Consider the following 21,945-nt stretch of genomic DNA (forward strand, 5'->3'; position numbering starts at 1 on the left):
CCCCCCACCCCTTCCCCCCCTCTCTCCCCCTCTCCAAAAAAAAAAAAAAAAAAATAAAAAAAAATTTTATAAAAAAAAAAAAAAAAGTGTTGGATGTAAAAAAAAAAAAAAAAAAAAAAACCAAAACAATCAAAAACTGAAAGTGTGGGGCATCATTTCATTTCACTTATTCCAAGAACGGAGAAACAGATACAACATATGTCCAAAATTTGAATCTATTCTTATGTTCCTGTTTATCAGTTATTTTGCGATTTAAGAAGAAATCCTAACGTGTGTTTGTAGCATGTATCTGCACCCTTACTGCTTGTGCCCCATTTTCTGTCTCATTATCTGTGTATGTCCTTATCCCTTCCTGTTCGGGGAAGTTCTAGCATGTCCGGGGTCACGTGACCGGGGAGTACAGGCAGCCACAAGCACTGGTAACTCTGCCTCCTGTGACCTCCTTCATTACAGAAGATGAAAGACTGGGCAGGACCCTCTCGTCCTACTCCGTAGACCCAGGGCGCTCAAATGGCAGGCCCCAGGCCAGCAGCATCAGTGTCCCCTGGAGCTTTTGAGCAATCGGAAGTCCCCTCTCTGCCCCCGACTTGGGAGTCAGAGACTCTGGGGGTGGAGCCCAGCGATCCGTGTTTTATGAAGCTGCCCCAGGCGATTCTGACGCACAATTGAGAACGGTGTTTCTAGACCAGGGGCCGACTTCCCTTTTTCCGAAAAGCGCCACATGGTAAATATTTTAGGCTGTGCGGGCCCCCTGACCTCTGTCGTAACCACTCAGGTCTGTCATCGTGGTGCGGGAGCAACAAGTGGGTGTGGCTGTGTTCCAGGGGGACTTCATTTACTGAAACAGGCGCGTGGGCCCGGCCGTGGTTTGCTGGCCCTGCTCTAGGCTGTCACCAGGAGGATAAGTGCTCTTTTGATCGTTGTCGGAGGCAGCGTTAACGTAAAGGCAAGCACCACGCATGATGGAATCGGAGTCTCCCGGGTGTGAGGCTCTATTTGTACGCTCCCGGCGTTATTTTGGGCAAGTTCCTGGCCTCTCTGAGCGTCAGCTTCTTTGATGTTGAAGCGGAAATAATAGTACTTAACGTTAGGGAGCTGTGGCCAGGAAATGAGGCAATGCGCGTGGCGTGTGCCTGGCAGATGGTGGGCGCCGTGGTTTCACAAAGCTGTCCCTGAGCTGGATGCCCCTGGACTCACTGACAAGGTGTGTTTCGCGTGTATGTGAAGAGAGGATTGAGAATGTGAAACAAATACTTGTTTTTAATTGAAAGACAATATTTAATTGGAACATTCTGTGCTTCTTGTACGTGGATGACTTAATTACATACACGACCCATTGGGAGAGTCGTGTCTGCGTTAAGGTTCTAACATCCTTAACTTTTTGAACGATAATTAGAACAGAAATGCCTCGAGTGGCCCAGTAACTGGAACACAGCCGCCACCGTGCACGTCGCCACCCAGAGCTGAGTTACTAACGTTGACTCGCGGTTTGTAGACTTGTTTCTTAAGGTTTCCAGGGATGCATTGTGTCCGGTCAGAACAAGAAAAGGGAACGGTTGAGACATTGAGAAGGAACACGAAGGGTCTTAAGGGAAGATGGTTTTTTGAGAAGTAAAACTGGATCCAGAATTTTAAATTCCAGTAATTAGAAACTGTTTACTCAGTTCAATAGCTTCTGAAGGCATCACTGAATTATAATTTTTTTAATAATAAATTTTAATTATCCAGGAATGACTAACTTGAACTTTCTTGTAGAGGGTTCATAGTGACAGTTAAAAATTTTCAAAGCTAGAAGAAAGAAATTTCACTTAGAATTTTTTCTTAATGTGGAATGGCTGATTTCTCAATAATGCCAGGTAAAAAAGAAGCAGGTATTAGGGTAAATTGCAGTGTGTCGGAGTGTGGGTTTGGTCCGACACATGCTCACATCTTAGCCTGCCCCTGCCTGTCTTTGTGACTCTTCTCAAATGACCTAATCTCTCAAACTAGTAATTTCTGCATCTGTTTAACGATCATCATCCGTGGTTAATTTAAAAAATTAAAGCAATTAAATTCTCGTGGTTATAAATATAACACGAAACAGTTATTACTTATTAAATATTTATTATTTACCTAACAAATTATTTACCTAACAAATATTAGCTATTGTTACTCTAATACTAAGCCACCGTCATTAACAAAATAAGTGATTAATGTGCTCAAAAGGCTTCCGGTGTTGGAAGATTTACTGAAGGTGGAGCGTGTTGTAAAACGTATGTTGCCAAGTTCTTTGTGTGAATAAGCACGCATGAGTGAACACATAGATCAGTTTTCGTGACTGTTTTTTCACCACGCTGTAAGAATGAAAATTATATATTTTAAATCTTTCATAAGATTGATCTTGTTGAACTTTGGACGGACACAATTTGATGTTAACTTTCCTCAGGGATATTATTCTTAATTTTCATCTAAAATTGTTTCAGTTTATTGAGTAACCTGTTCAGCCATTTTACTACTTAAGTTGATCAAGTTAATTAAAATTTTTTTAACCTCAGGAACCTTTAAAAGATGATGGAGAATTTGTATATTGCCTTTGTCGGAAAAATCGTAAAGGTGTCTATAATCCGTATGACCTCCAGGTGGTCTCTGCTCACAGAGCTAGACATGGCAAAGAATTCTGGATTATTACAGCATCATCTGTCTCCAAGGTAACAGAGGGCGAGCGAGCTCAGCTTGGAGAGTCATAATGGAAAAATATTATTCGATTTAGAATATCTTTGTGTGTTTCAGACAAACCTGGCCATTTGAGAAGTAGCTTATGTTTCAGATCCTCTTTGGGAGAAAGCTTTTTACTGGCGAGGTTCCTTTTCTTTTTTATAGAGATTTAGGTTTGGGGATTCAGTTTTATCTCAAATACCTTAAGTGTGTGTGTGTGTGTGTGTGTGTGTGTGTGTGTGTGTTTAAAGAAAACTAGACTACAGGGATTTGCTGACATCATAGGAATTATAATAATAAAAGAAAAAACTGTTTTCTCAGGTTGGTCAGAAACTTCATTGCCAGAGGTAGAAACCCCACTCCCCCAATACACTCAAATAGCGCTTTGATACTGATTACAAGTTGTGATCGTACAACTTGTTACTTGTTTGGGCCGTTTGTTTAGTGTCTGTGGTGCCAGCCTCCCGGCTACACTGTGAGCACGTGTGGGCAGGGCCACATCCAAACGAAGCAGATCCGTAGGTGCACGTGTGGGGACGCCCCGTGTGTATTATCAACTGAAGATGGAAAGAACGACTTCTATATAAACAAAAGTATGCACGTAAATACGTATGTGGTGATATAGGCATAGACATTTAAGAAAAGGCTACCATTCGCATGGGGGAGAGGGGTTCTTTGGAAGAGAATTCCTTGAGGGAAGAAAGTCCTGTGGTTCTTGAATGTCAAAATGGGGTATCTTGGCAATGGGATTATTAGCCCCTCTGGAACCACTCTATCCCTGTAGTTAAAATTGAGCTCATAAATACTACCTGCATAGAAAATGTGAGAATTATGATACCGAAAAGAACAGGTATCTGTGAAAAGTATGTCAAGGTGAGGAAGTTTCCCATATTCTTTATCGGAGCACAAGAACTAGCATTAGAAAAATGGCAAGAATAGAAGTCATGTGGGACGGGAAACCAAGTTTGGGTAGAGACGAAGTGGTGGAGGTCGTATACAGAATAGGCCTCATTATCAAGGCAAGTAGTTATGAGGCAAACCCAGGGTTGCCTAAGTCCTTGAAAATTGTGCATATTTGTTTTAAGGCAATAAAGTCGTGCTTTTGTGCTCTGTGTTTACAGGTTACTAACGTAGGTGGCGTAGAAGAAGTAGAATCTGTACCGACTGTGGAATGGCTTTTAGAAAGAACGTGTTACCATTTATTGCAGCAGTTCAGGATATTTTCCAAGTTTCGGTGAGATGAAAGAAAACGCAGCCAGTTATTTGCAGTACGGTCCTGTTGAAACAGGAACCGCTCGGCTGACACGTGGGTTCTGCCGCCCGTTGCCACCTTTGTGGGAAGTTACAGAGGAAACGGGGTACTCCATAGGGGTGTTTTAGGCTAGATGCAGGTGCAGGAAGATCCTGAACTTACTACCTCCCACAGACACAACACACCTACATGTGGAATCATTTCCTCTGGAAAAGTCCTGGAAACAGAGGACAGAGGCCGCATGGAGACGGGTAGAAGAGACAGAGACACGCTCTCACCAAACAGCCTATCCCCAGTGCGGCAGCCACAATCAGGAGAGATCTCAAAAATGTGGGGACTCTCCCTGAGGAGTAGGGGATGTTTCACACATCAGGCACCTCAATCGTTGGGTTCTGCACCGGAGAGATGAGCTGCCAAAATGTAAAACAATGGGGATTGTGTCCAGGAAAACCATAAAACTGGGGAACAGAGAACCTGCCCGTAAAGGGTTTGCACGCACACTCAACTCACCCTGGGACCCGGAACAAAAGCTGCACTTTGAGAAGCATCTAGGCCATACTGAAAGGAGACTGACCCCCTTATTCCTGAAGTGAATGCCAGAGAAGCAGGATCTTTCTGGGACAGGTGTCATTTTGCAATCCCGTTGTACTTTGCTAATGCCAGTGTTGGCATTAGCCATTTTGGCAATCTTCCTGTAACCTGGGCATGCCCCATCACTCCATGCCACAGCCGCACCACAGCCAGCTGGGCAAGCATCCTGTCCTCCCCTGGCCGTAACTGCAGCCACCTTGCCAGATGAGTGCCATGCCTCTCAGTGCCACAGCCCCGGCCTCCCCACAGCCAGCAGATGAGAGTAGCCCACACTCGGGACTGCCCTGGAGGACCTGGCACTGGTGGCCAGATGAGATTGTGCTTCTCGGCCTCAGGGGTCATCTACACAAGGCCACTTCTTCAAGACTGGGAGAGGTAGCTGTTTTGCCTCATGTATAGAAAAAAAAAAACAACACATAAAATCAGGCAAGATGAGACAGAGGACTTATCTTCCAAATGAAAGAACAAGACAAAACCTCAGAAAAAGACCTTAATGAAATGGCAACATCAGCAAATTACCTGATGGAGAGTTCAAAGCAGTGGTCATAAAGGTGCCTCCCGAGCTTGGGAGAAGAATGGATGAGCGCAGTGAGAACTGCCACAGAGAGATGGAAAACACAAGAGACTACCAAATGGAAGTCGGAGAGCTGAAGCAGAACAAATAACTGAAGTATACACTAAAGGGGTTCACCAGCAGACTGGGCGAATCAGAAGAGGTCGGAGAGTGAACCAGAGGACAAAGCAATGGGACTCGCCCAGACAGAGCAGCAAAAACGAGAGAGATTTTTTAAAAAATGAAGACAACTTAGGTGACCCATGGGACAATTTCAGGCAAAGTAACATTCACATTATAGGAGCCGCAGAAGGAGAGAAAAGGGGGCAGAAAAACTTATCTGAAGAAATAATGGCTGAAGATTTCCTTAATCTGGCAAAGGAAACAGACCTCCACATCCAGGAATCCCAGAGAGTGCCAAATAAGAATCCAAAGGGTTTCACCCCAAGATATAATTAAAATGTCAAAAGTTAAAGGTAGAGAATCTTAAAAGCAGCAAGAGAGAAACAACTTGTTTACACACAAGGTAAACCCAGGAGGCTATCAGCAGGTTTCTTAGCAGAAACTTTGCAAGACAGAAGGGAGCGGCAGGACATATTCAAAGTACAAAAAAATTGCAACCGATAATACTGTACCTGGCCACTCAGAATTGAAGGAGAGAGAGAATTTTCATATAACAAAAGCTAAAGGACATCATTACCACTCAGCCAGCCTCACAAGAAGTTCTAAAGGGACTTCTTAAAGCTAAGAAGAAATGGCACTAATTAATGACAAGAAAACATATGAAAGTGAAAATCTCAGTGGAAAAAGGTAAGTATATAGTGAAGGTAGTAAATCATTTATAAAACTAATATGAAATTCAAAAGACCAACATAGTAAAATTAAAACTACAATAATTAGCTAAGTAATACATAAAAAGTTGTAAAATGTGACAAAAAACCTAAAACATTAACAGAGGGGGATGACAATGTAGAATTTTGGAATGTATTCACATTTAAGTTGCCATGAACTTAAAACACATCATTATATACGTACGATGTTGTATCTGAACCTCATGATAACCACAAAAACTTTCAATGAATACACAAAATGAGAAAGGAATCTCAACACTAAAAGTTATCAGACATCAGGGGAAGAGAGAAGGGAAGAATAAAAGAACAGAAACTGTAAAAACAGCTCGAAAACAATAACAAAGGGCAGTAAGTACATACCTATTAAAATTAAATGTAAATGAACTAAATTCTCCAATCAAAGGATGTAGAGTGACTGAATGGGCTTCTAAAAAAAAAAAGTCTCCTCCGTATGCTGCTGACAAGAGACTCAGTTCAAAAGTAACGGCACACAGACTGAAGGTGAAGGTATGAAAAAATATATTTTATGCAAATGGAAATGAAAAGAAGGCTATGGTAGCTTATATTCACACAAAATAGACTTAAAGACTTATAGAAAATAAAGTAGGGCATTAAATAGATAATGATAAAGGGGTCACTCCAGCAAGAGGATATAATATTTATAAATGTATATGAACTCAACATAATGTTTAATGAACCCACAAAATGTTTAAAGGAAATATCAACAGACATAAAGGGAGAAAGAGACAGCGATCCAATAATAGGAGGGGACTTTAACATCCCGCTTTTGTTAATAATTAGATCATTCATACAGAAAGTCTGTAAGGAAACATTGGCCTCAAATGACACATTAGACCAGATGGACTTAATAGATCTATATAGAACATTACATTCAAAAGCAGCATAATATGTTTCATCTTGAGTGCACACGGCACACTCTTCAGGGTAAATAACATGCTAGGCCACAAAAACATCTCAGTAAATTTAGCAAGATTGAAATCATCAAACATGTTTTCAACCATGATGGTGTAAAACTGGAAATCAGCTATGAGAAGAAAATTGGAAAAACCACAAAAATGTGGAGATTAAACAACATGCTACTGAAATGAAGGGACCTTTGAAGGAAAAAAAGGAGAAATTAAAAAAAAATACCTAGAGACAAATGAAAAACATATCAAAAATCTACAGGATGCAGCGAAAGCAGTTACGAGAGAGAAGTTCATAACAATACAGGCCTACATTAAGAAGAAAAATCCCCATGGGGCGCCTGGGTGGCGCAGTCGGTTAAGCGTCCGACTTCAGCCAGGTCACGATCTCGCGGTCCGTGAGTTCGAGCCCCGCGTCAGGCTCTGGGCTGATGGCTCGGAGCCTGGAGCCTGTTTCCGATTCTATGTCTCCCTCTCTCTCTGCCCCTCCCCCGTTCATGCTCTGTCTCTCTCTGTCCCAAAAATAAAAATAAAAATAAAATAATAAAAAAAAAAAAGAAGAAAAATCCCAAACAGCCTAACTTTAAACCTAAAGAATTGGAAAGGAAGAGCAAATGAAACCCAAAGTTAGTATAAGGAAGGAAATAATGAAGATCAGAGTGGAAATAAGTAAAATAGAGACTAAAAAGACAACAGAAAAGATCAATGAAACCAAGAGCTCGTTCCACAAAAAGATGAAATTGGTGACTAATGAAGAAAAAGAGAACTCAAAATCAGAATAAAAGAAGTTATAACTGACACCATAGAAATATGAAGAATCCTAACAGAGACAACAGTCACACACAGGCAAACCGGACAACCTACAAGAAATGGATAAATTCCTAGAAACATATAACCTAGCAAGGCCGAATCATGAAAAGGCAGAAAATTTAAATAGACCAATTACTAGTAAGGAGATTAAATAATAATCCAAAACTTCCCAACAAAGTCCAGGATCAGAATTCACTGGTGAATTGCACTAAACATTCAAAGAATATTTAATACCTAGTATTCTTAAACTCTTCCAAAAAAAAAAAAAAAGGAAGAGGAATGACAGCTTCCAAAGTCATTTTATGAGGCCATCAGTTACCCTGATATCAAAACCAGTGATAAAATTACGGGCCAATATCCCTTATGAACATACATGCAAAAATCCTCAACAAAATATTGACAAATCAAGTTAGGAAATACATTAGAAGGATCATACATCACGGTCAAGTGGCATTGATTTCAGGAATGGAAAGGTTCAACATCTGCAAAACAATGTGACATACTGTGATACACCACATTAAAAAAAAATGAAAGATAAAAGTCGTATCATCTCAACAGATGCAGAAAAAGCATTTGACATAAGTCAACATTCATTTATGATAAGAACTCTCAACAAAGTGCATATGGAGGGAATGTACCTCAACACAATACAAGCCATATGTGACAAACCCACAGCTAAAATAATATTCCAACTTTGAAAAGCGAAAAGCTTTTACTCTAAGGTCAGGATCAAGACAAGGGTGACTACATTTCTTAGCAGAGAATTGGAAGTCTTAGCCACGGCAGTTAGGCAAGAAAAAAATAAAAGGCATCCAAATTGGAAAGGAAGAATTAAACTGTTATTATTTACACATGACATTATACTATGTATGGAAGAATAAAGCTGTAGATATTGCAATCTCAGATTTCAAGATCCACTACAAAGCTGTAGTGATCAAACAGTATGGTACTGGCACAAAAATAAACATGTAGATCAAAGGAACAGAATAGCAAGCCTAGGAGTAAACCCACGATTATATGGCCAATTAATCTTCCACAAAGGAGGCAAGACTATGCCATGGGAAAAAGTCTGTTTAACAAATGGTGTTGGGAAAACTGGACCACTTGCTTACACCACACACAAAAGTAAACTCAAAATGGGCTAAAGACTTGAAAGTAAGAACTGAATGCATAAAACACCCAACAGAAAGTAGGTGGTAAACTCCTTGACGTCATTGTTGGAGATGTTTTCTTAGATCCGACTTAAAGGCAAAGGCAGCAGAAGGGAAAGTAAACAAATGGGATGGCATCTAACGGAAAAGCTTGTGAGCAATGAAGGAAGCCATCAATAGAATGGAAAGGCCAACTACTGACTGGGATACGATGTTTGTAAATCATATATAATGAGGAGTGAATATCCAAAAAAAGAAAAAAAAGGAATTCATACAACTCGGTAACAAAAATAATCCAATTCATAAATGGGCAGAGGATATGAAGAGGCATTTTTCCAGGACCTGCATACAGGTGGCCAACAGACACATGAAAAGATGCTTAACATCATTAATCAGGGAAATGCACGTCAAAACCACAATAGGATATTACCTGCTACATGTCAGGATGACTATTATTAAAGAAATCACAAGAATTGATGGGGATGTGGAGAAAAGGGGCCCTCGCTCACTGCTTGTGGGAGTGTAAACTGGTGCGGCCACTATGGAAAACAGGATGGAGATTCTGAAAAAATTAAAATTAGGACTACCAAACAATCGAGCAATTCCACTTCTGGGTATCCTAAGAAAATGAAAAGACTACTTTGAAAAGATAATGCACTCCTTTGTTTCTGGTGGCTCTATTTGCAATAGCTAAGACATAGAAACAACCAAAGGGCTCACTGATAGAGATGAATGGATAAAGAAAAGGTGGTACCTATATACAACAGAACAGTACTCAGCCAGAAAAAAAAAAAATGAAATCTTGCCATTTGCATCAACACGGATGGGACCCTAAAGTATCCTGCTAAGGGAAGTAAGACAGAGAACTATACCACATCATTTCACGTATATGTGGAACCTAAAAACCGAAACAAAACCAAGACTCATAGATACAGAGCGCAGAGTTGTGTCTTGCCAGAGGGGAGAGGTGCTGGGTGGGGGATGAAACGAGTGAAGAGAAGGTACAGACTTCCCGTTATGAAATAAGTCACAATGATGGAATGTACAGCCTATGGAATACAGTCCGAGTGCTGTATTAGCCATACGGTCACAGATGATAACTACATTTATTGTAGGCATCAGTTCACAGGGTATACGATGTCAAATTACTGTGTTGTACACCTGAAACTAATATAATACTATATGTCAATTATACTTTGATACAGTTTTCTTTAGATAAAGGAAGCTTACCCATTTAGGTATGAAAATGCCCATCTTTTTGGATAAATATTGTAAGAAAAAGATTTTTTTATGGTCAGATTGAAGTTGACTATAATGACCTTAATTGCCCATGTATTTTTCATGCATTGATTCATTAAATGAGTATTTATTGAGAGTTTGCAAGAACCACGCATCGTTCTGGATGCTGGAGAGACTCTGTTGAACAAAACAATTGTCTTGCTCTCAAATGTCTTGTAGTGGGTAAGAGGTAAAAACATAAATACGTGGCATACCAGGGGCAGAAGGAATGTTATAGAGGAAAATAGATCAGAATTAGGGGGCTGGGGCAGCTTGGTTCCAGGTCATCACTTAATAACTCATCTAGTTCTGAGTGACACGGCGGGACAAGGACACCAGGGTTTCTGTGAGTCTGATCCTTCACACAGCGGTCCCAGATTTGTTCTCCTAGTGTTTGTACCCGGCTTTTTAATTTCCTTTTGTTTCGTGTGTAGTCGACACCTGATGTTACATTAGTTTCAGGCGTCCGTACATTGTGCTGTGCACCACGCCGCACCCGTCCCCGAACAGAACGGTGCCGTTACCATAATTTTTTTGTTTCTAATGTATGTATTTCCTTGTGGTCTGCTGCTACCTGGTGGAGACTAGGAGAAGAGATGTCATATCTTAAATGGTTACATTTGATATCAAATAGTTGGAATAACTAAGAACCTGAGGAAGTTTACTTGTATAAGAGAAGTGAGTGGATTTTGTAGCAGAGAAGTTACTCACTTACAAAACAAGTATTTATTGTGTACTTTTGCTCCACCGTTCTGGGCACTGGAGGTATCATGGTGTAAAAAACGTACAATGTCTGTGTTCCTGTAGAACTTCGTTCTGATGGAGGGAGATAGATAACAAGTAAATAAATAAGATTATTTCAGCTGGTGACAGGGGCCAGAAAGATAATAAAGCAGAGATGTGTGGTTGCTACTTTAAGTAGGACGGCCAGAGAGGTGCTCTTTAAGCGGAGGCCTCACTGATGAGAAGGACACGTCCACAGGGGGTCTTGAGGGAATAGTTTAGACAGAGCGCATAGCAAGGCCGGAAGTTGGGAGGCAGGATCAAGGTTGGCGTGTATCCAGAGGTAGAGATGGTGCCGCTGACGCCGAAGTGTCGGAGAGGTTGGTCGGCAAGGACGCGGGCTCTGGCTGTCTGTGCGAACCTGAGTCACATGCCGCGTGGGTGACTGAGAGACAGTTCTGAGAAGTCCGTCTTCAAGGAAATAGATGATCATCGCATCCCTGTAAATTAGGTGCCAGTGTAAACTGTCATCGTTGGGCTTTCCACCGTTATCCTTGCCTTGTAACACATGCTTGGGGTTCGCTCCGTTCTAAGTAATTTCAATTGATTAAGCTTTTGAAGCATAGTTGGAACTGGGATGAGTCATCTTCTAGGACATTTAGCATCAGTAAGTGCATGGTCAAAATGGTTCATTTTTTAAAAATTCACGTTAATCGAAGTATAAGTTAAAGTTTACGCAGATTAAAACCTATAAATTCATTTGATTTAAAAATTTTATTTTTAACATTTTGTAAAGTTGTTTTTTTTTTTTTTTATGACTAATAATTGTAACAACATGTCAAGCAGAAAAAAGGTGAATCTGAAGGGTTAGTGGCTCACAGAGGCGACGTGCTGTGTCCGGTGCAGGGGGGGTTAGCGGCTTATGGAGGCGACGTGGTGTGTCCAGTGTAGGGGGTTAGCGCCTTACAGAGGTGATGTGTGTCTCGTGCAGGGGTGACTTGAGCTGCAGTGCCCGCCTTTTACCTCGTGGGCCGTCCCGGAGGACTTGTGCCATGGCCTGGTGTGGACACTCATCACACTGTCGTTGGGGTGATTCGTCTGGTTTCCAGGGTTCTGGAGTCCTGAGGTTCTGTGACCGGATGGAAGTGAGACGGGAACTTAACTGGAATGCCTGTTGGGAGCCTGATTTAGGTCACGTTACCAGATCTGAGGTGTTTCTAAGGCCTTGGGTGTGCCTGTTTGTGTGACATCATGGGACGCTTTCTGAACTGCTTGCTTGTCCCTGGGGCTCCTTCAGTCTTCTGTGGTTCAGAATCAGCCAGGAAGATGGGCTGGTTCCGATTGGCCCCTCAGGCGGTCCTCTCCCAGTTGGCTCTTGCCTGCCGCGTAAGGAATCTCGCTTTGGCAAACAAGTGTCACCTTGAAAGTGTCACCAAGTGTCACCGTTACCATCCTTCTCAGACGGGTTCCTTGAGGTTTTAAAATTACAAATGCATCCTTTCAAAAACATAAATTAAATATCAATATGATATACACTATCTTAATTTTTTTGTTTACCAGTATACAGTGATTTCTTACCAACGTTACTTTTCTTATCACTGAAAATTGAATCTTGACTCTTCTCGAAATAGAATCTCTTTTAAAACCAGTAAGCTAATAAAGGTATAAGGGAAAAGAATATGTTTTTATAGATTTATATTAATTGGGATGTGGTAACTGTTAGGGTCAGGCGTAGGCTAGGGTAAAGGTAAGAGTCAAGAACTAAAAGTTTTAGCAGTCAAAGGCTTTATTGGGAACTAAGGTCTCGGGCGAGGTTCCGTGACTCAGGGAGAGAGAGAGAGGAGTTAGGGAGGTCGCGCCCGGGTGTGGTGGGGTAGGGCTTTTAAGCTGCAGCGGTTCCGGTTCCGGGTGGGCCTTTTTCGCGCCAGGTCGTGCTGTCGCTCGGTGATTGGTTGACCTCCAATTCGTTCTGGCAGCTACTAGGGGCTTTTCATTGGGTTGCACTGGCAAGATGGCCGTCCCCTCCACTGTGGTTCCAGGGACATCCTAACAGTAACTAAACTAATTATGTGTCTATAAGAATTATAATGAGTTTTGATGACGCTTACTTTCCTCTGTTCTGTTGATAGTTTGGGAGAGAAGTGATGTGGTCTGGTATTTGCTTTAAGTAAAGTTTATGATGAATGCAACCTGTTCTAGGAAATCTAGGATTTCTAAGATGTTACTAAATGTATTCCAAACCATGAGAGACTCTTACAAACTGAGAATAGACTGAGGGTTGATGGGGGGGCGGTGGGGGGGGATGGGTATCGAGGAGGGCACCTGTTGGGAGGAGCGCTGGGTGTTGTGTGGAAACCAATTTGGCACTAAATCTCATATTAAAAATAAAATAAATGTATTCCATATAAATACATGACTTACAAATATAGAATGTAAGAAATCTCTTTCCTTTCAGAATTAATAAAGCATTTGTTACTTGGAAATTGAATGTTAGAAGAATTAAGACAGAGAAGAGCAGGTAAGCTTAAAGAGGCAAATGCATTTTTAACTATGTTAAGGGGAAACCTTATTTTAAATATGTAGTATGGAAGCAGGTGTAAATCACTTTTCACTCAGTGATTGGAAAGTCACATCACGGTTATGAGTAGGTTTAGTCAATCTTACTTTCAAACACCATTTTTGTATATCACACGTGATGATAAACACTGACGACATTTCCCAGTATGTCAGTCTGCAGCATGAGGAGATGATAGTTCTGTGAACAGCTTACGATGACTTCCCCTCACAGGAGTCAAATGGCTGTTAATCCTGTTTTACGGGGTCTCTGGCAGCCCCGTGTTGTTGTTGTTGTTGAACTTTGTACTTTGAGGTAACTGTGATTGAATGCAGTTGTAAGAGATGATGCCAAGAGACATCCTGTTTCCCCCAGAGGTAGAACCCCCAAACTTACTGTACAACATGGCAGCCAGGACAGTGGCACTGACGTCATCAAGATACAGAAGATTGGTCACCGCAGGGTCCCTCGTGTTGCCCTTGTACAGCCATACTCGCTTCCCTCCCAGTCCCACCCTCTTCTTAGCCTGTGGCAAGCACGACGCGGGTCTCCATTTCTGTGAGTTTGTCTTTTCGAGAATGTTGTATAAATGCAGTCATGCAGTATACGACCTTTGGGTTGGGGTTGGCTCTTCCCTGAGCGCAACTCTGGACTTCCATCCAGGCTGCCGCATTTATCCGGCGTTCCTCGATTGCCGGGGAGCGGCGCGTGCTGGGAGTGGGAAGTACACCTGCTGTTCTCCAGCTTTTGTTTATTATAGATAAAGCCCTCTAAACCTTCATATGTAGGTTTTTATGGGAACACAAGTTTTCATTTCTCTGGGGTAAATGCCCAGGAGTGCAATCCTGGGTCATACGGCGATTGCATGTTTAGTTTTGTTTTGTTTTTTCCATCCCCGACATCAATGTAGGAGTGATTCAGCTTCTCTACCTCTGTGCCGCCATTTGGAATTGTCACTGTTCTTTTGTTTTAGATATTCCGGTAGTTTTCTGGCAGTGTCATGTTGTGGTTTCAGTTTGCGTTTCCCTAATGATGTTGAGCATCTTTCCATGTGCTTATGGGCCATCTGTGAATCTTCTTTGGTGCGATGTCTCTCCATGTCTCTCTGGTGAGATGTCTCTCCATGTCCCTTACACATTTTCTGGTGGGATTGTTTATTTTTATACTGTTGAGTTTTTAAGGGTTCTTTTTTAAAATTTTTTCAACGTTTTTTATTTATTTTTGGGACAGAGAGAGACAGAGCATGAACGGGGGAGGGGCAGAGAGAGAGGGAGACACAGAATCGGAAACAGGCTCCAGGCTCTGAGCCATCAGCCCAGAGCCTGACGCGGGGCTCGAACTCACGGACCGCGAGATCGTGACCTGGCTGAAGTCGGACGCTTAACCGACTGCGCCACCCAGGCGCCCCAAGGGTTCTTTTTATAGTCTAGACACGAGTCCCTTGTGCATGGTTTATAAACATTTTCTCCCAGATTTGGCTTGTCTTTTTTTTTTTTTTTTAATTCAAAAATATTTAGCATCTCTACATGCCAGGCATTAGGCTAGAGTTAGCCTGCTTTGTGAATGGGTTAACGTAACTTTCTAGCCTCACTGCTTCATTGGCCTGGGTGGCTTTGATGCGGAGAGCTGAACTCCTCCTCTGTTCAAGGGACACCCTTTGCTACAGGGGTGGTTGGAGGGAGGGGTGTGGGTGAGGGGTTGGGAGGAAGGGGGGTTGTTGATGGCCATTCATTTCTAGGAGACAGCATATGGTTTGATCATGTTTTCAGATCCATCTGCCAATCTTGGTCTTTAATTGCTGTGTTTAGACCCTTTACGTTCAGTCTAATTATTTATTTGTTAGGGCTTAAGTTTGCCATTTTATTTTTTGGTTTCTGTTTCTTCCCTCTGCTTTTTGTCTGTTTCTTCTTTCTGTGGATTATTTGAATATTCAACTATAGCAGTATTTCTTAGAATTCTATTTGGATTTTTCTATACTATTGTTTAAAGTATGTCTGTGTAGCTGTTTGGTGGTTGCTGTTGGCATAACATACATACGTAGCGTACAATTTACTAGCGTTGCATTTTATTAGTTTGAGTGAACTGTAGAAACCTTACCTCTGTGTCTCTCTGCCCTCCCCCATTTACAGTATGACGGTCTTAAATGTTTCCTCCACTTGCTTTCGGCACTGTTACTGTTTTTGCTTCCACCATCAAATATACGTTGTAAAACTCGAGAACGAGAACAATGAGAACGACAGTCTATGTGTTTTTAAAATGTATTCAGTTTGGTTTGTTTATCATGCTCTTGCTTCTCAATGTCGCAGGGCTCCTTGGGCTGTTTTGTTGTGTATTTCTGTTGCGAGAACTTCCGTTAGCCATTCCGTTAGGGCAGGTCTGTGGGCAGCAAAGTCTCCTGCTTCTCCCGTGTCCGAAAACATCTTCTTTGTTTCTCCGTCATCGAAGAAGATTCTGCTGAATATGAACAGTTCTTTCCTCTGAGCCCTTCTCCTGGCCTCCGTGGTCATTCGAATTGCTTTTCTTCTGTAGATGGTTTTTTCTCTTGCTGCTTTTGACACTTTTTCTTTTGGCTGTAGTTTTCAGAAGTTTGACTTTGATGTGTGGTGGTTGGACTTCTGTTTTTATCCTGTTGTAGTCACCCTGGCTTCTAAACCTCTGGCTCGTGCATCCGTTGACAAACTTGTTGCATTTTCGTCCATATTTCTTCAAGTGTTTTTAGCCCTGCCCTCTCCTTCCTCTGCTTCTAGGACTGGAGATGCAAATGCTAGATCTTTTTTATGGTCCTGCTGGTCCCTGAGGGTCCGTTTATTTTTTTCAGTCAGTCTTTACTCTGTTGTTCAGATTGAATGCTTTCTGTTGTTGTTCTTTCAGTTCGCTGATTTCTCTGTCCACTCCGTTCTGCTGTTGAGCCAACATACTGAGTTTTTCATTTCAGTCATTGTATTTTTTAACTTATAAAATTATATGTCTTCTGTTCTCTGCTCACCACCACCCAGGGAGGATGACCTTCCCTATTCCCTGCTCAGCTTTCCCTGAAAACCCCCAGAGGACCGCTAGGGAAGCTCACTACCAGTTGCCCGGGGCACGATGCCAGGCTCTCCACGTGGCCTTTCCCCCCTGTGGTATCTCGCTGGGATAGAATGGTGGTTGTTGAAAAGTTTTCTGTCTTGCTCGGCTGCCCCTTTCTGGCCCTCGAGCCAGACAGCAGGCGTTTCTGTCCGCACCTGTTGGCATTTCCAAGCCTGGGCTGTAGAAGGCAGAAGACAACGCGCCTGATCACCCTGTCACTCCTGGCCGGTCTGTCTTCTCTACCTCTCAGTGTCTTCTCACGTTCACTTCATATGTAACGTTCACAGTTTTTAGTTGTACCTAGAGGGAAGAGTAGTGGAAAGTACACTTACCCCATTTTTAGAGGAGCCAGGACCTGGGTTTTAAGAGATTTCTGTGATATATGTTCTAATGCCAAGCAGTTCAATCTTGTGAGTCAAGTTTGCGAGAATGTATTTAGCTCTCTAGTACGATACGATGGAAGTTTGTTGGCGAGTTCCTGGTAACACCTTTGCCTGAATAGTCATCAGATGATGCATTATTTTTCTCTTGTCAGATCTCACCATCACAGTTCTAAATGTTTTCATGCTTTCCCCCCCTATAATTGTTTTCGCAATGAACCCTCCCTAGTTTCCTCATATCTGTGTTAAAATACACACATAAAGTCAATTATATTTTTTTAAAGGAAAGAAGAAAGCTTTAAACAATGCTGGGTAATGTGGATTCGTTACTATGTGAATCTTCATCATCATTCACTTGTGAATAGATCCCAAGATGGGGTTTGATTTTTTTTGTGGCGGTTCACTTTCTGGAATGTGCCATTTGTCTTTAGTATGATTTCTTTTCTTCCCTGTACTAGATACCCAGGGGAGTGTCCGTGAACAAATTCCACCTCTGTGAGTAGCTCCAGGTTATGCGAGGCCTGTGTCATTTGAGGAGGCCTTTATGACAAAGACCACAAGGCCTTGGGGAGGGGGAGGGCAGTGAGAATAAAGGGCCCAGGGAGCTTCTTCATGGTGGATAAAGCTTTCGCCAATAAAATGGAAAGACAGGAAAAGGCTAATTTCTGACGATTATATTTTTATATAAAATATACCAAAATCAGCTATAAAAGTTAGCCACCCCACAAGGGATGGGTGAAGGGCAGAAGCCCCCCCCCACCCCCTTCTTTGATACACTGTTGCACAGGGAGGTTCGCTTTTCTTGATCCAGTTTTTAAGGAGCCTGATCTCTTTCACTTTGCTCTTTTCTCCTTCAGTTCTGTCTTGTGTTGTTAGAAGTGATAATACTCACCTTTGTGACCGCAATCGGACCGGCAGAAAGGGGCAGAGGAAAGAGCAAGGCCCATCTTTTCTATTCTAGGATATAGGTGGTTGGAGAACTTAAGAAACATTCTCCAAATGGTTCCCAAGTCTAGCTAATTTTTCTTCCTGTAATTGGGGAAAACATAAATTGAGGAAAAGTATTTAAATTTAATAGGGGAAATATAACTTATGTTGTACATCGCTGCCTACTGTTTCAAAGTTGTTAGAACTCAGTGGCATAAAATTGTATCATCACTTGTTTGCCCTCGTATTTTTTTACTCAACACACCCAATACCAGAACCTTGCTTTCAACATTATCAGCCAAACAAACCCCATTATGCTTACTAACGTTTATTAATGTCATTTAAAATACAGTAGACATAATACATATGGATACAAAACCAATTACACAGTTCCCTCTAAGTGAATTGTATTCATTTTGAACAGGAGCCAGGTAAGTCTGGAAAGTTTTTACCTTTCAGGTCATTTTTGTGCCGCCATCTTTTTGGGGCTGATGAGTTATTTCAAGGCTGTCTGCTCTGTGTGAAGGGACTTTGTGAAGATGCAATTGATCGCAAACATGGAAAAGAATATGAAGAAACTCCGTCTGCCATTTGCCTCATCAAGGTGAGGAGCAGCACACTGCCGTTAGTCTCTGTTTGCAGGTAGAAACCAGGAGGAACAAAAGGAGTTTTGAATCAAAGGAATACCTGTCTCTAGATCCGGAAGAAACCATCACTACGGATGACTAACATTCCAAAATAGTTGCAAAGAACATCGTTTCCATGGATAGTCATTTTTAATAACTAATAACATTCCTTATTTAAAAAAATTCTTTTAAGTGTATTTACTTGAGAGACAGTGAGCAAGCAGGGTAGGGGCAGAGAGAGAGAGAGAGAGACAGAGAGAGAGAATCCCAGGCAGGCTCCGCACTGTCAGTACAGAGCCCGGTGAGGGGCTTGAACTCACAAAACGTGAGATCATGAACTGAGCTGAAATCATGAGTTGGATGCTTAACTGACTGTGCCGCCCAGACGCCCCTAACAACATTCTTTATACATAGTTTCATCCCTCAATTCAACCTAAGTCTGTTATGAGGCCCTTTCTTTATTTTCAAAACTCTGAATGTGCAATATCATTTATAAATAGTAATTTCTAATATATAATTGTTAGCTACCTGCGATGTTCTTCTCTCTCAAGATTACACGGCAAGAAATTGTCATAAGTTGCCACTTGGAGGTTTTGCTTCAATTTATGGGTTTTTCTGTTCCACAATTCTAAGAAAGGGTGACCTTCTTTTTAAAAAAATTTTTTTTAATGTTTTTATTTATTTTTGAGATAGAGACAGAGCACGAGCAGGGGAGGGGCAGAGAGAGAGGGAGACACAGAACCTGAAGCAGGCTCCGGGCTCTGAACTGTCAGCACAGAGCCCGACGCAGGGCTCGAACTCACAGACTGTGAGATCATGACCTGAGCTGAAGTCGGATGCTTAACTGAGCCACCCAGGCGCCCCAGAAAGGATGAGCTTCTTACTGAATGTTTTAGTTTATATAGTTCTTTCTTTTTTTTTTTAATGTTTTATTTATTTTTGAGAGAGTGACAGAGTGAGGGTAGGGAGCAGAGAGAAAGAAGGGAACAGAGGATCTGAGCGGGCTCTGTGCTGAGAGCAGGGACCCTGATGCGGGACTCGAACTTATGAGCAAAACCATGAGATTGTGACCTGAGCCAAAGCCAGACACTTAACTGACTGAGCCATCCAGGCGTCCCTAGCATAGTTCTTTCAGAGAGGTTAAAGTATATAGAACTATATGTTTTAAGTGTTTAGTATACAATTGAACAGGATTCTAGCAGCTTTTGCTTCATTTACCCACTGTGTGAAGGAGGTACTAAAAAGTAAAATTGATAGTCATCTAGACTTAAAAATAGTGAAAGGATTTGATAAATCAACTCAAATTTGATAATCAACTAAAAAATTAATTGTGTTGACTATGCGTAATATGGTTAATACCTATAAATCAGTGTATTTTTAGGATTGATTATATATAGTGGCTGATACGTAGATGCTTAATAAGTAGTCTTTGAGTGAATAAAAGAATTAATGAAAAAATGAATTATTACAGATGAAGTGTATTTTTTATAACTGTATTGAGATTAATGTTTCAAAAGGATTAAATTCAAGTTAAGTATGAGACATTTCATTGAAGAGTACTTTTATATGGTTTTATTCTAGAAGGAAATTGGTTGGACAGCTATATTAGATTGTTTCATGAGTGACTTAGTCACAGAATTTACCAGTTAATGGTGGGCGTTAAGGCAAAGGAAACTTTAGTATATCTGTGAAGGCTGTGCCTCATGGATGGTAATGCTCACAGAGTGACAGAGAAGGGATGATAGGACTCTTCCCTGGAGACCTTAGACCCTGTAAATATTTGTCAATTACCTATTTTATGCAGAGGAGATGGGTAAAACTAAAAATGAGGTATTGTTAATTTTCCTTTGCTTACAGTTTATTGGAAGAGATGATTCTTTACATAGAAAAATGATTGCTAATTCTAGAGGTAGTCCCTCAATTTTGCTAATCATTCTAGCCAACCAGGTAGCAAAATAGAAGGCAAGGAGGATTTATCAGCAAACAATGCTTGTGAAATACTCACGCCCAGAGATTCAGGGGAAGCGGAGATCAGCCTTTGCAGTGGAAGTCTAGGCGTGTTGCGGGAAAGGAGGACGTGATGAGCTGGGCCGTGCTGGATTTGAGGAGCTGGGGAGCTGGGTCGGGTAGGGGGGGTGTATGTGAATGTGAGGAAAGCGCTCAGTTTATGTTCGATTCGAAAGTTAGGTTGGGTCTGAACGTTGGGCCAAGAATAGCAGACTAAGGGAGAGCTAGGAGCTGAACCTGCTGTGAGCGGGGGCGCTCCTGGTGGGGGTCGTGAGGAAAGTTCGCAGGGACAGGAGTTCCTGAGACCCACTGGAGAAACCAGGCCCAGAAGGAGGGACAGCAGGGATTCGTAGCCTGGAGAACCGAGTCGGGGGTCAGGAGTCAGAAGGTGGACTGCTGGGGGCGCAGGTACCAAGGAGGGGTCCCCGAGGCAGGTGTGCGTGTGCTGTGTGGACGACTGTGCGCCACAGGGCCCGGAGCGAGTGTGCGTGTGCTGTGTGGACCAGTGTGCGCCGCAGGGCCCCGGAGCGGGTGTGTGCGTGGTACGGTGGGCAAGTGTGCACATGCTGTGTGGACGAGTGTGTGCCACAGGGCCCTGGAGCGTCCACAACAAATGGGAAAGGGCCTGCGTTCTCATTTCGTCCAGACCTAGGGAGACCGGTTTATCCAAGGCCATAGAACCAGCTGGAGAGTTGGGATTTGCGTTCAAGAATAATTGTGTCTTGGGGGCTCAGTACTTTGCCTTGTGCACATGTGACTGTTTGTGTCCCACCCCTGTTGGGGGAGAGTGCAGTGGGCAGTGCTAGTCATCTACACGTTTCACAGGCTCCCCGCGCGGTTCTTCTGCAGAGTAAACTCTGAGAATTATTCTTAACAGTGATTGAAAGTTTCTGAACATGTCATTTTAGGAAAATTAATGTGATGTCACTTTGTGGGGGAAATGGAAGGCAGGGAGAGGCAAAGAGATGGTTAGAGCACTAGAATAATGCAGGTGTGAGCAAGAGTGACTTCAGTTAGTGGTTGGCAGTGAGCTCAGAAAGGAAGCGACATTTTGAGACACCTTTACTGGAAAGATCAGGGCCTGGTAACCAGAAAAAGGACGAGGAGAGGGAGCACACAGAGTTAATCCAGAGTTTTAAGGTTAGGGGAGCACTTTTCAATTTTTTTTTTTTTTTTTGCAAGCCTACACTTACCAAGTATTAGAGTACCACTAGGGATAAAGGTGCGTGTTTGTTGATGAAAATGCGTTTTGGTGAGAGAATTAACACATGGTGGGAAAAACAGGAAAACACCGCAAGGAGGAAAGACACTGGGCTACCGTGAGTGGGCGAAATGTCTGTGTGCTGTGGGGCCCAGTAGCACAGCCGATGGGATTTCCCCCGTGCTGCATGCCGAGTGAGCTCATGCACACTTCACGTCATTTGGATTATTTAATTTTAGCCTCTTTATCTGACGTTTAGTGCTCACGTCTGTAATTTTACACGCAATCGAGATTTCATTTTAATTTTTTTTTTCTACGTTTTTTATTTATTTTTGGGACAGAGAGAGACAGA

General features: G+C 42.2%; 1 protein-coding gene across 2 annotated transcripts in view; it reads left to right on the forward strand.

Annotated features, from left to right (window-relative positions):
- Nucleotides 1-21,945, forward strand: part of DNAH14 (dynein axonemal heavy chain 14) — a 305,880-nt gene that overhangs the window by 22,834 nt on the left and 261,101 nt on the right. The window contains exons 5-8 of one of the 2 annotated variants that reach the window (XM_049635106.1): nt 2,535-2,687; nt 3,816-3,928; nt 13,285-13,347; nt 18,219-18,363. In XM_049635106.1, coding sequence (XP_049491063.1) covers nt 2,535-2,687; nt 3,816-3,928; nt 13,285-13,347; nt 18,219-18,363 — 474 coding nt within the window. Of the gene's footprint in view, nt 1-2,534; nt 2,688-3,815; nt 3,933-13,284; nt 13,348-18,218; nt 18,364-21,945 lie in introns of those variants that run through there. The other variant, XM_049635107.1, reaches the window with a different exon arrangement.

This window comes from Panthera uncia, chromosome F1, assembly GCF_023721935.1.
Source record: "Panthera uncia isolate 11264 chromosome F1, Puncia_PCG_1.0, whole genome shotgun sequence".
NCBI lineage: Eukaryota > Metazoa > Chordata > Mammalia > Carnivora > Felidae > Panthera > Panthera uncia.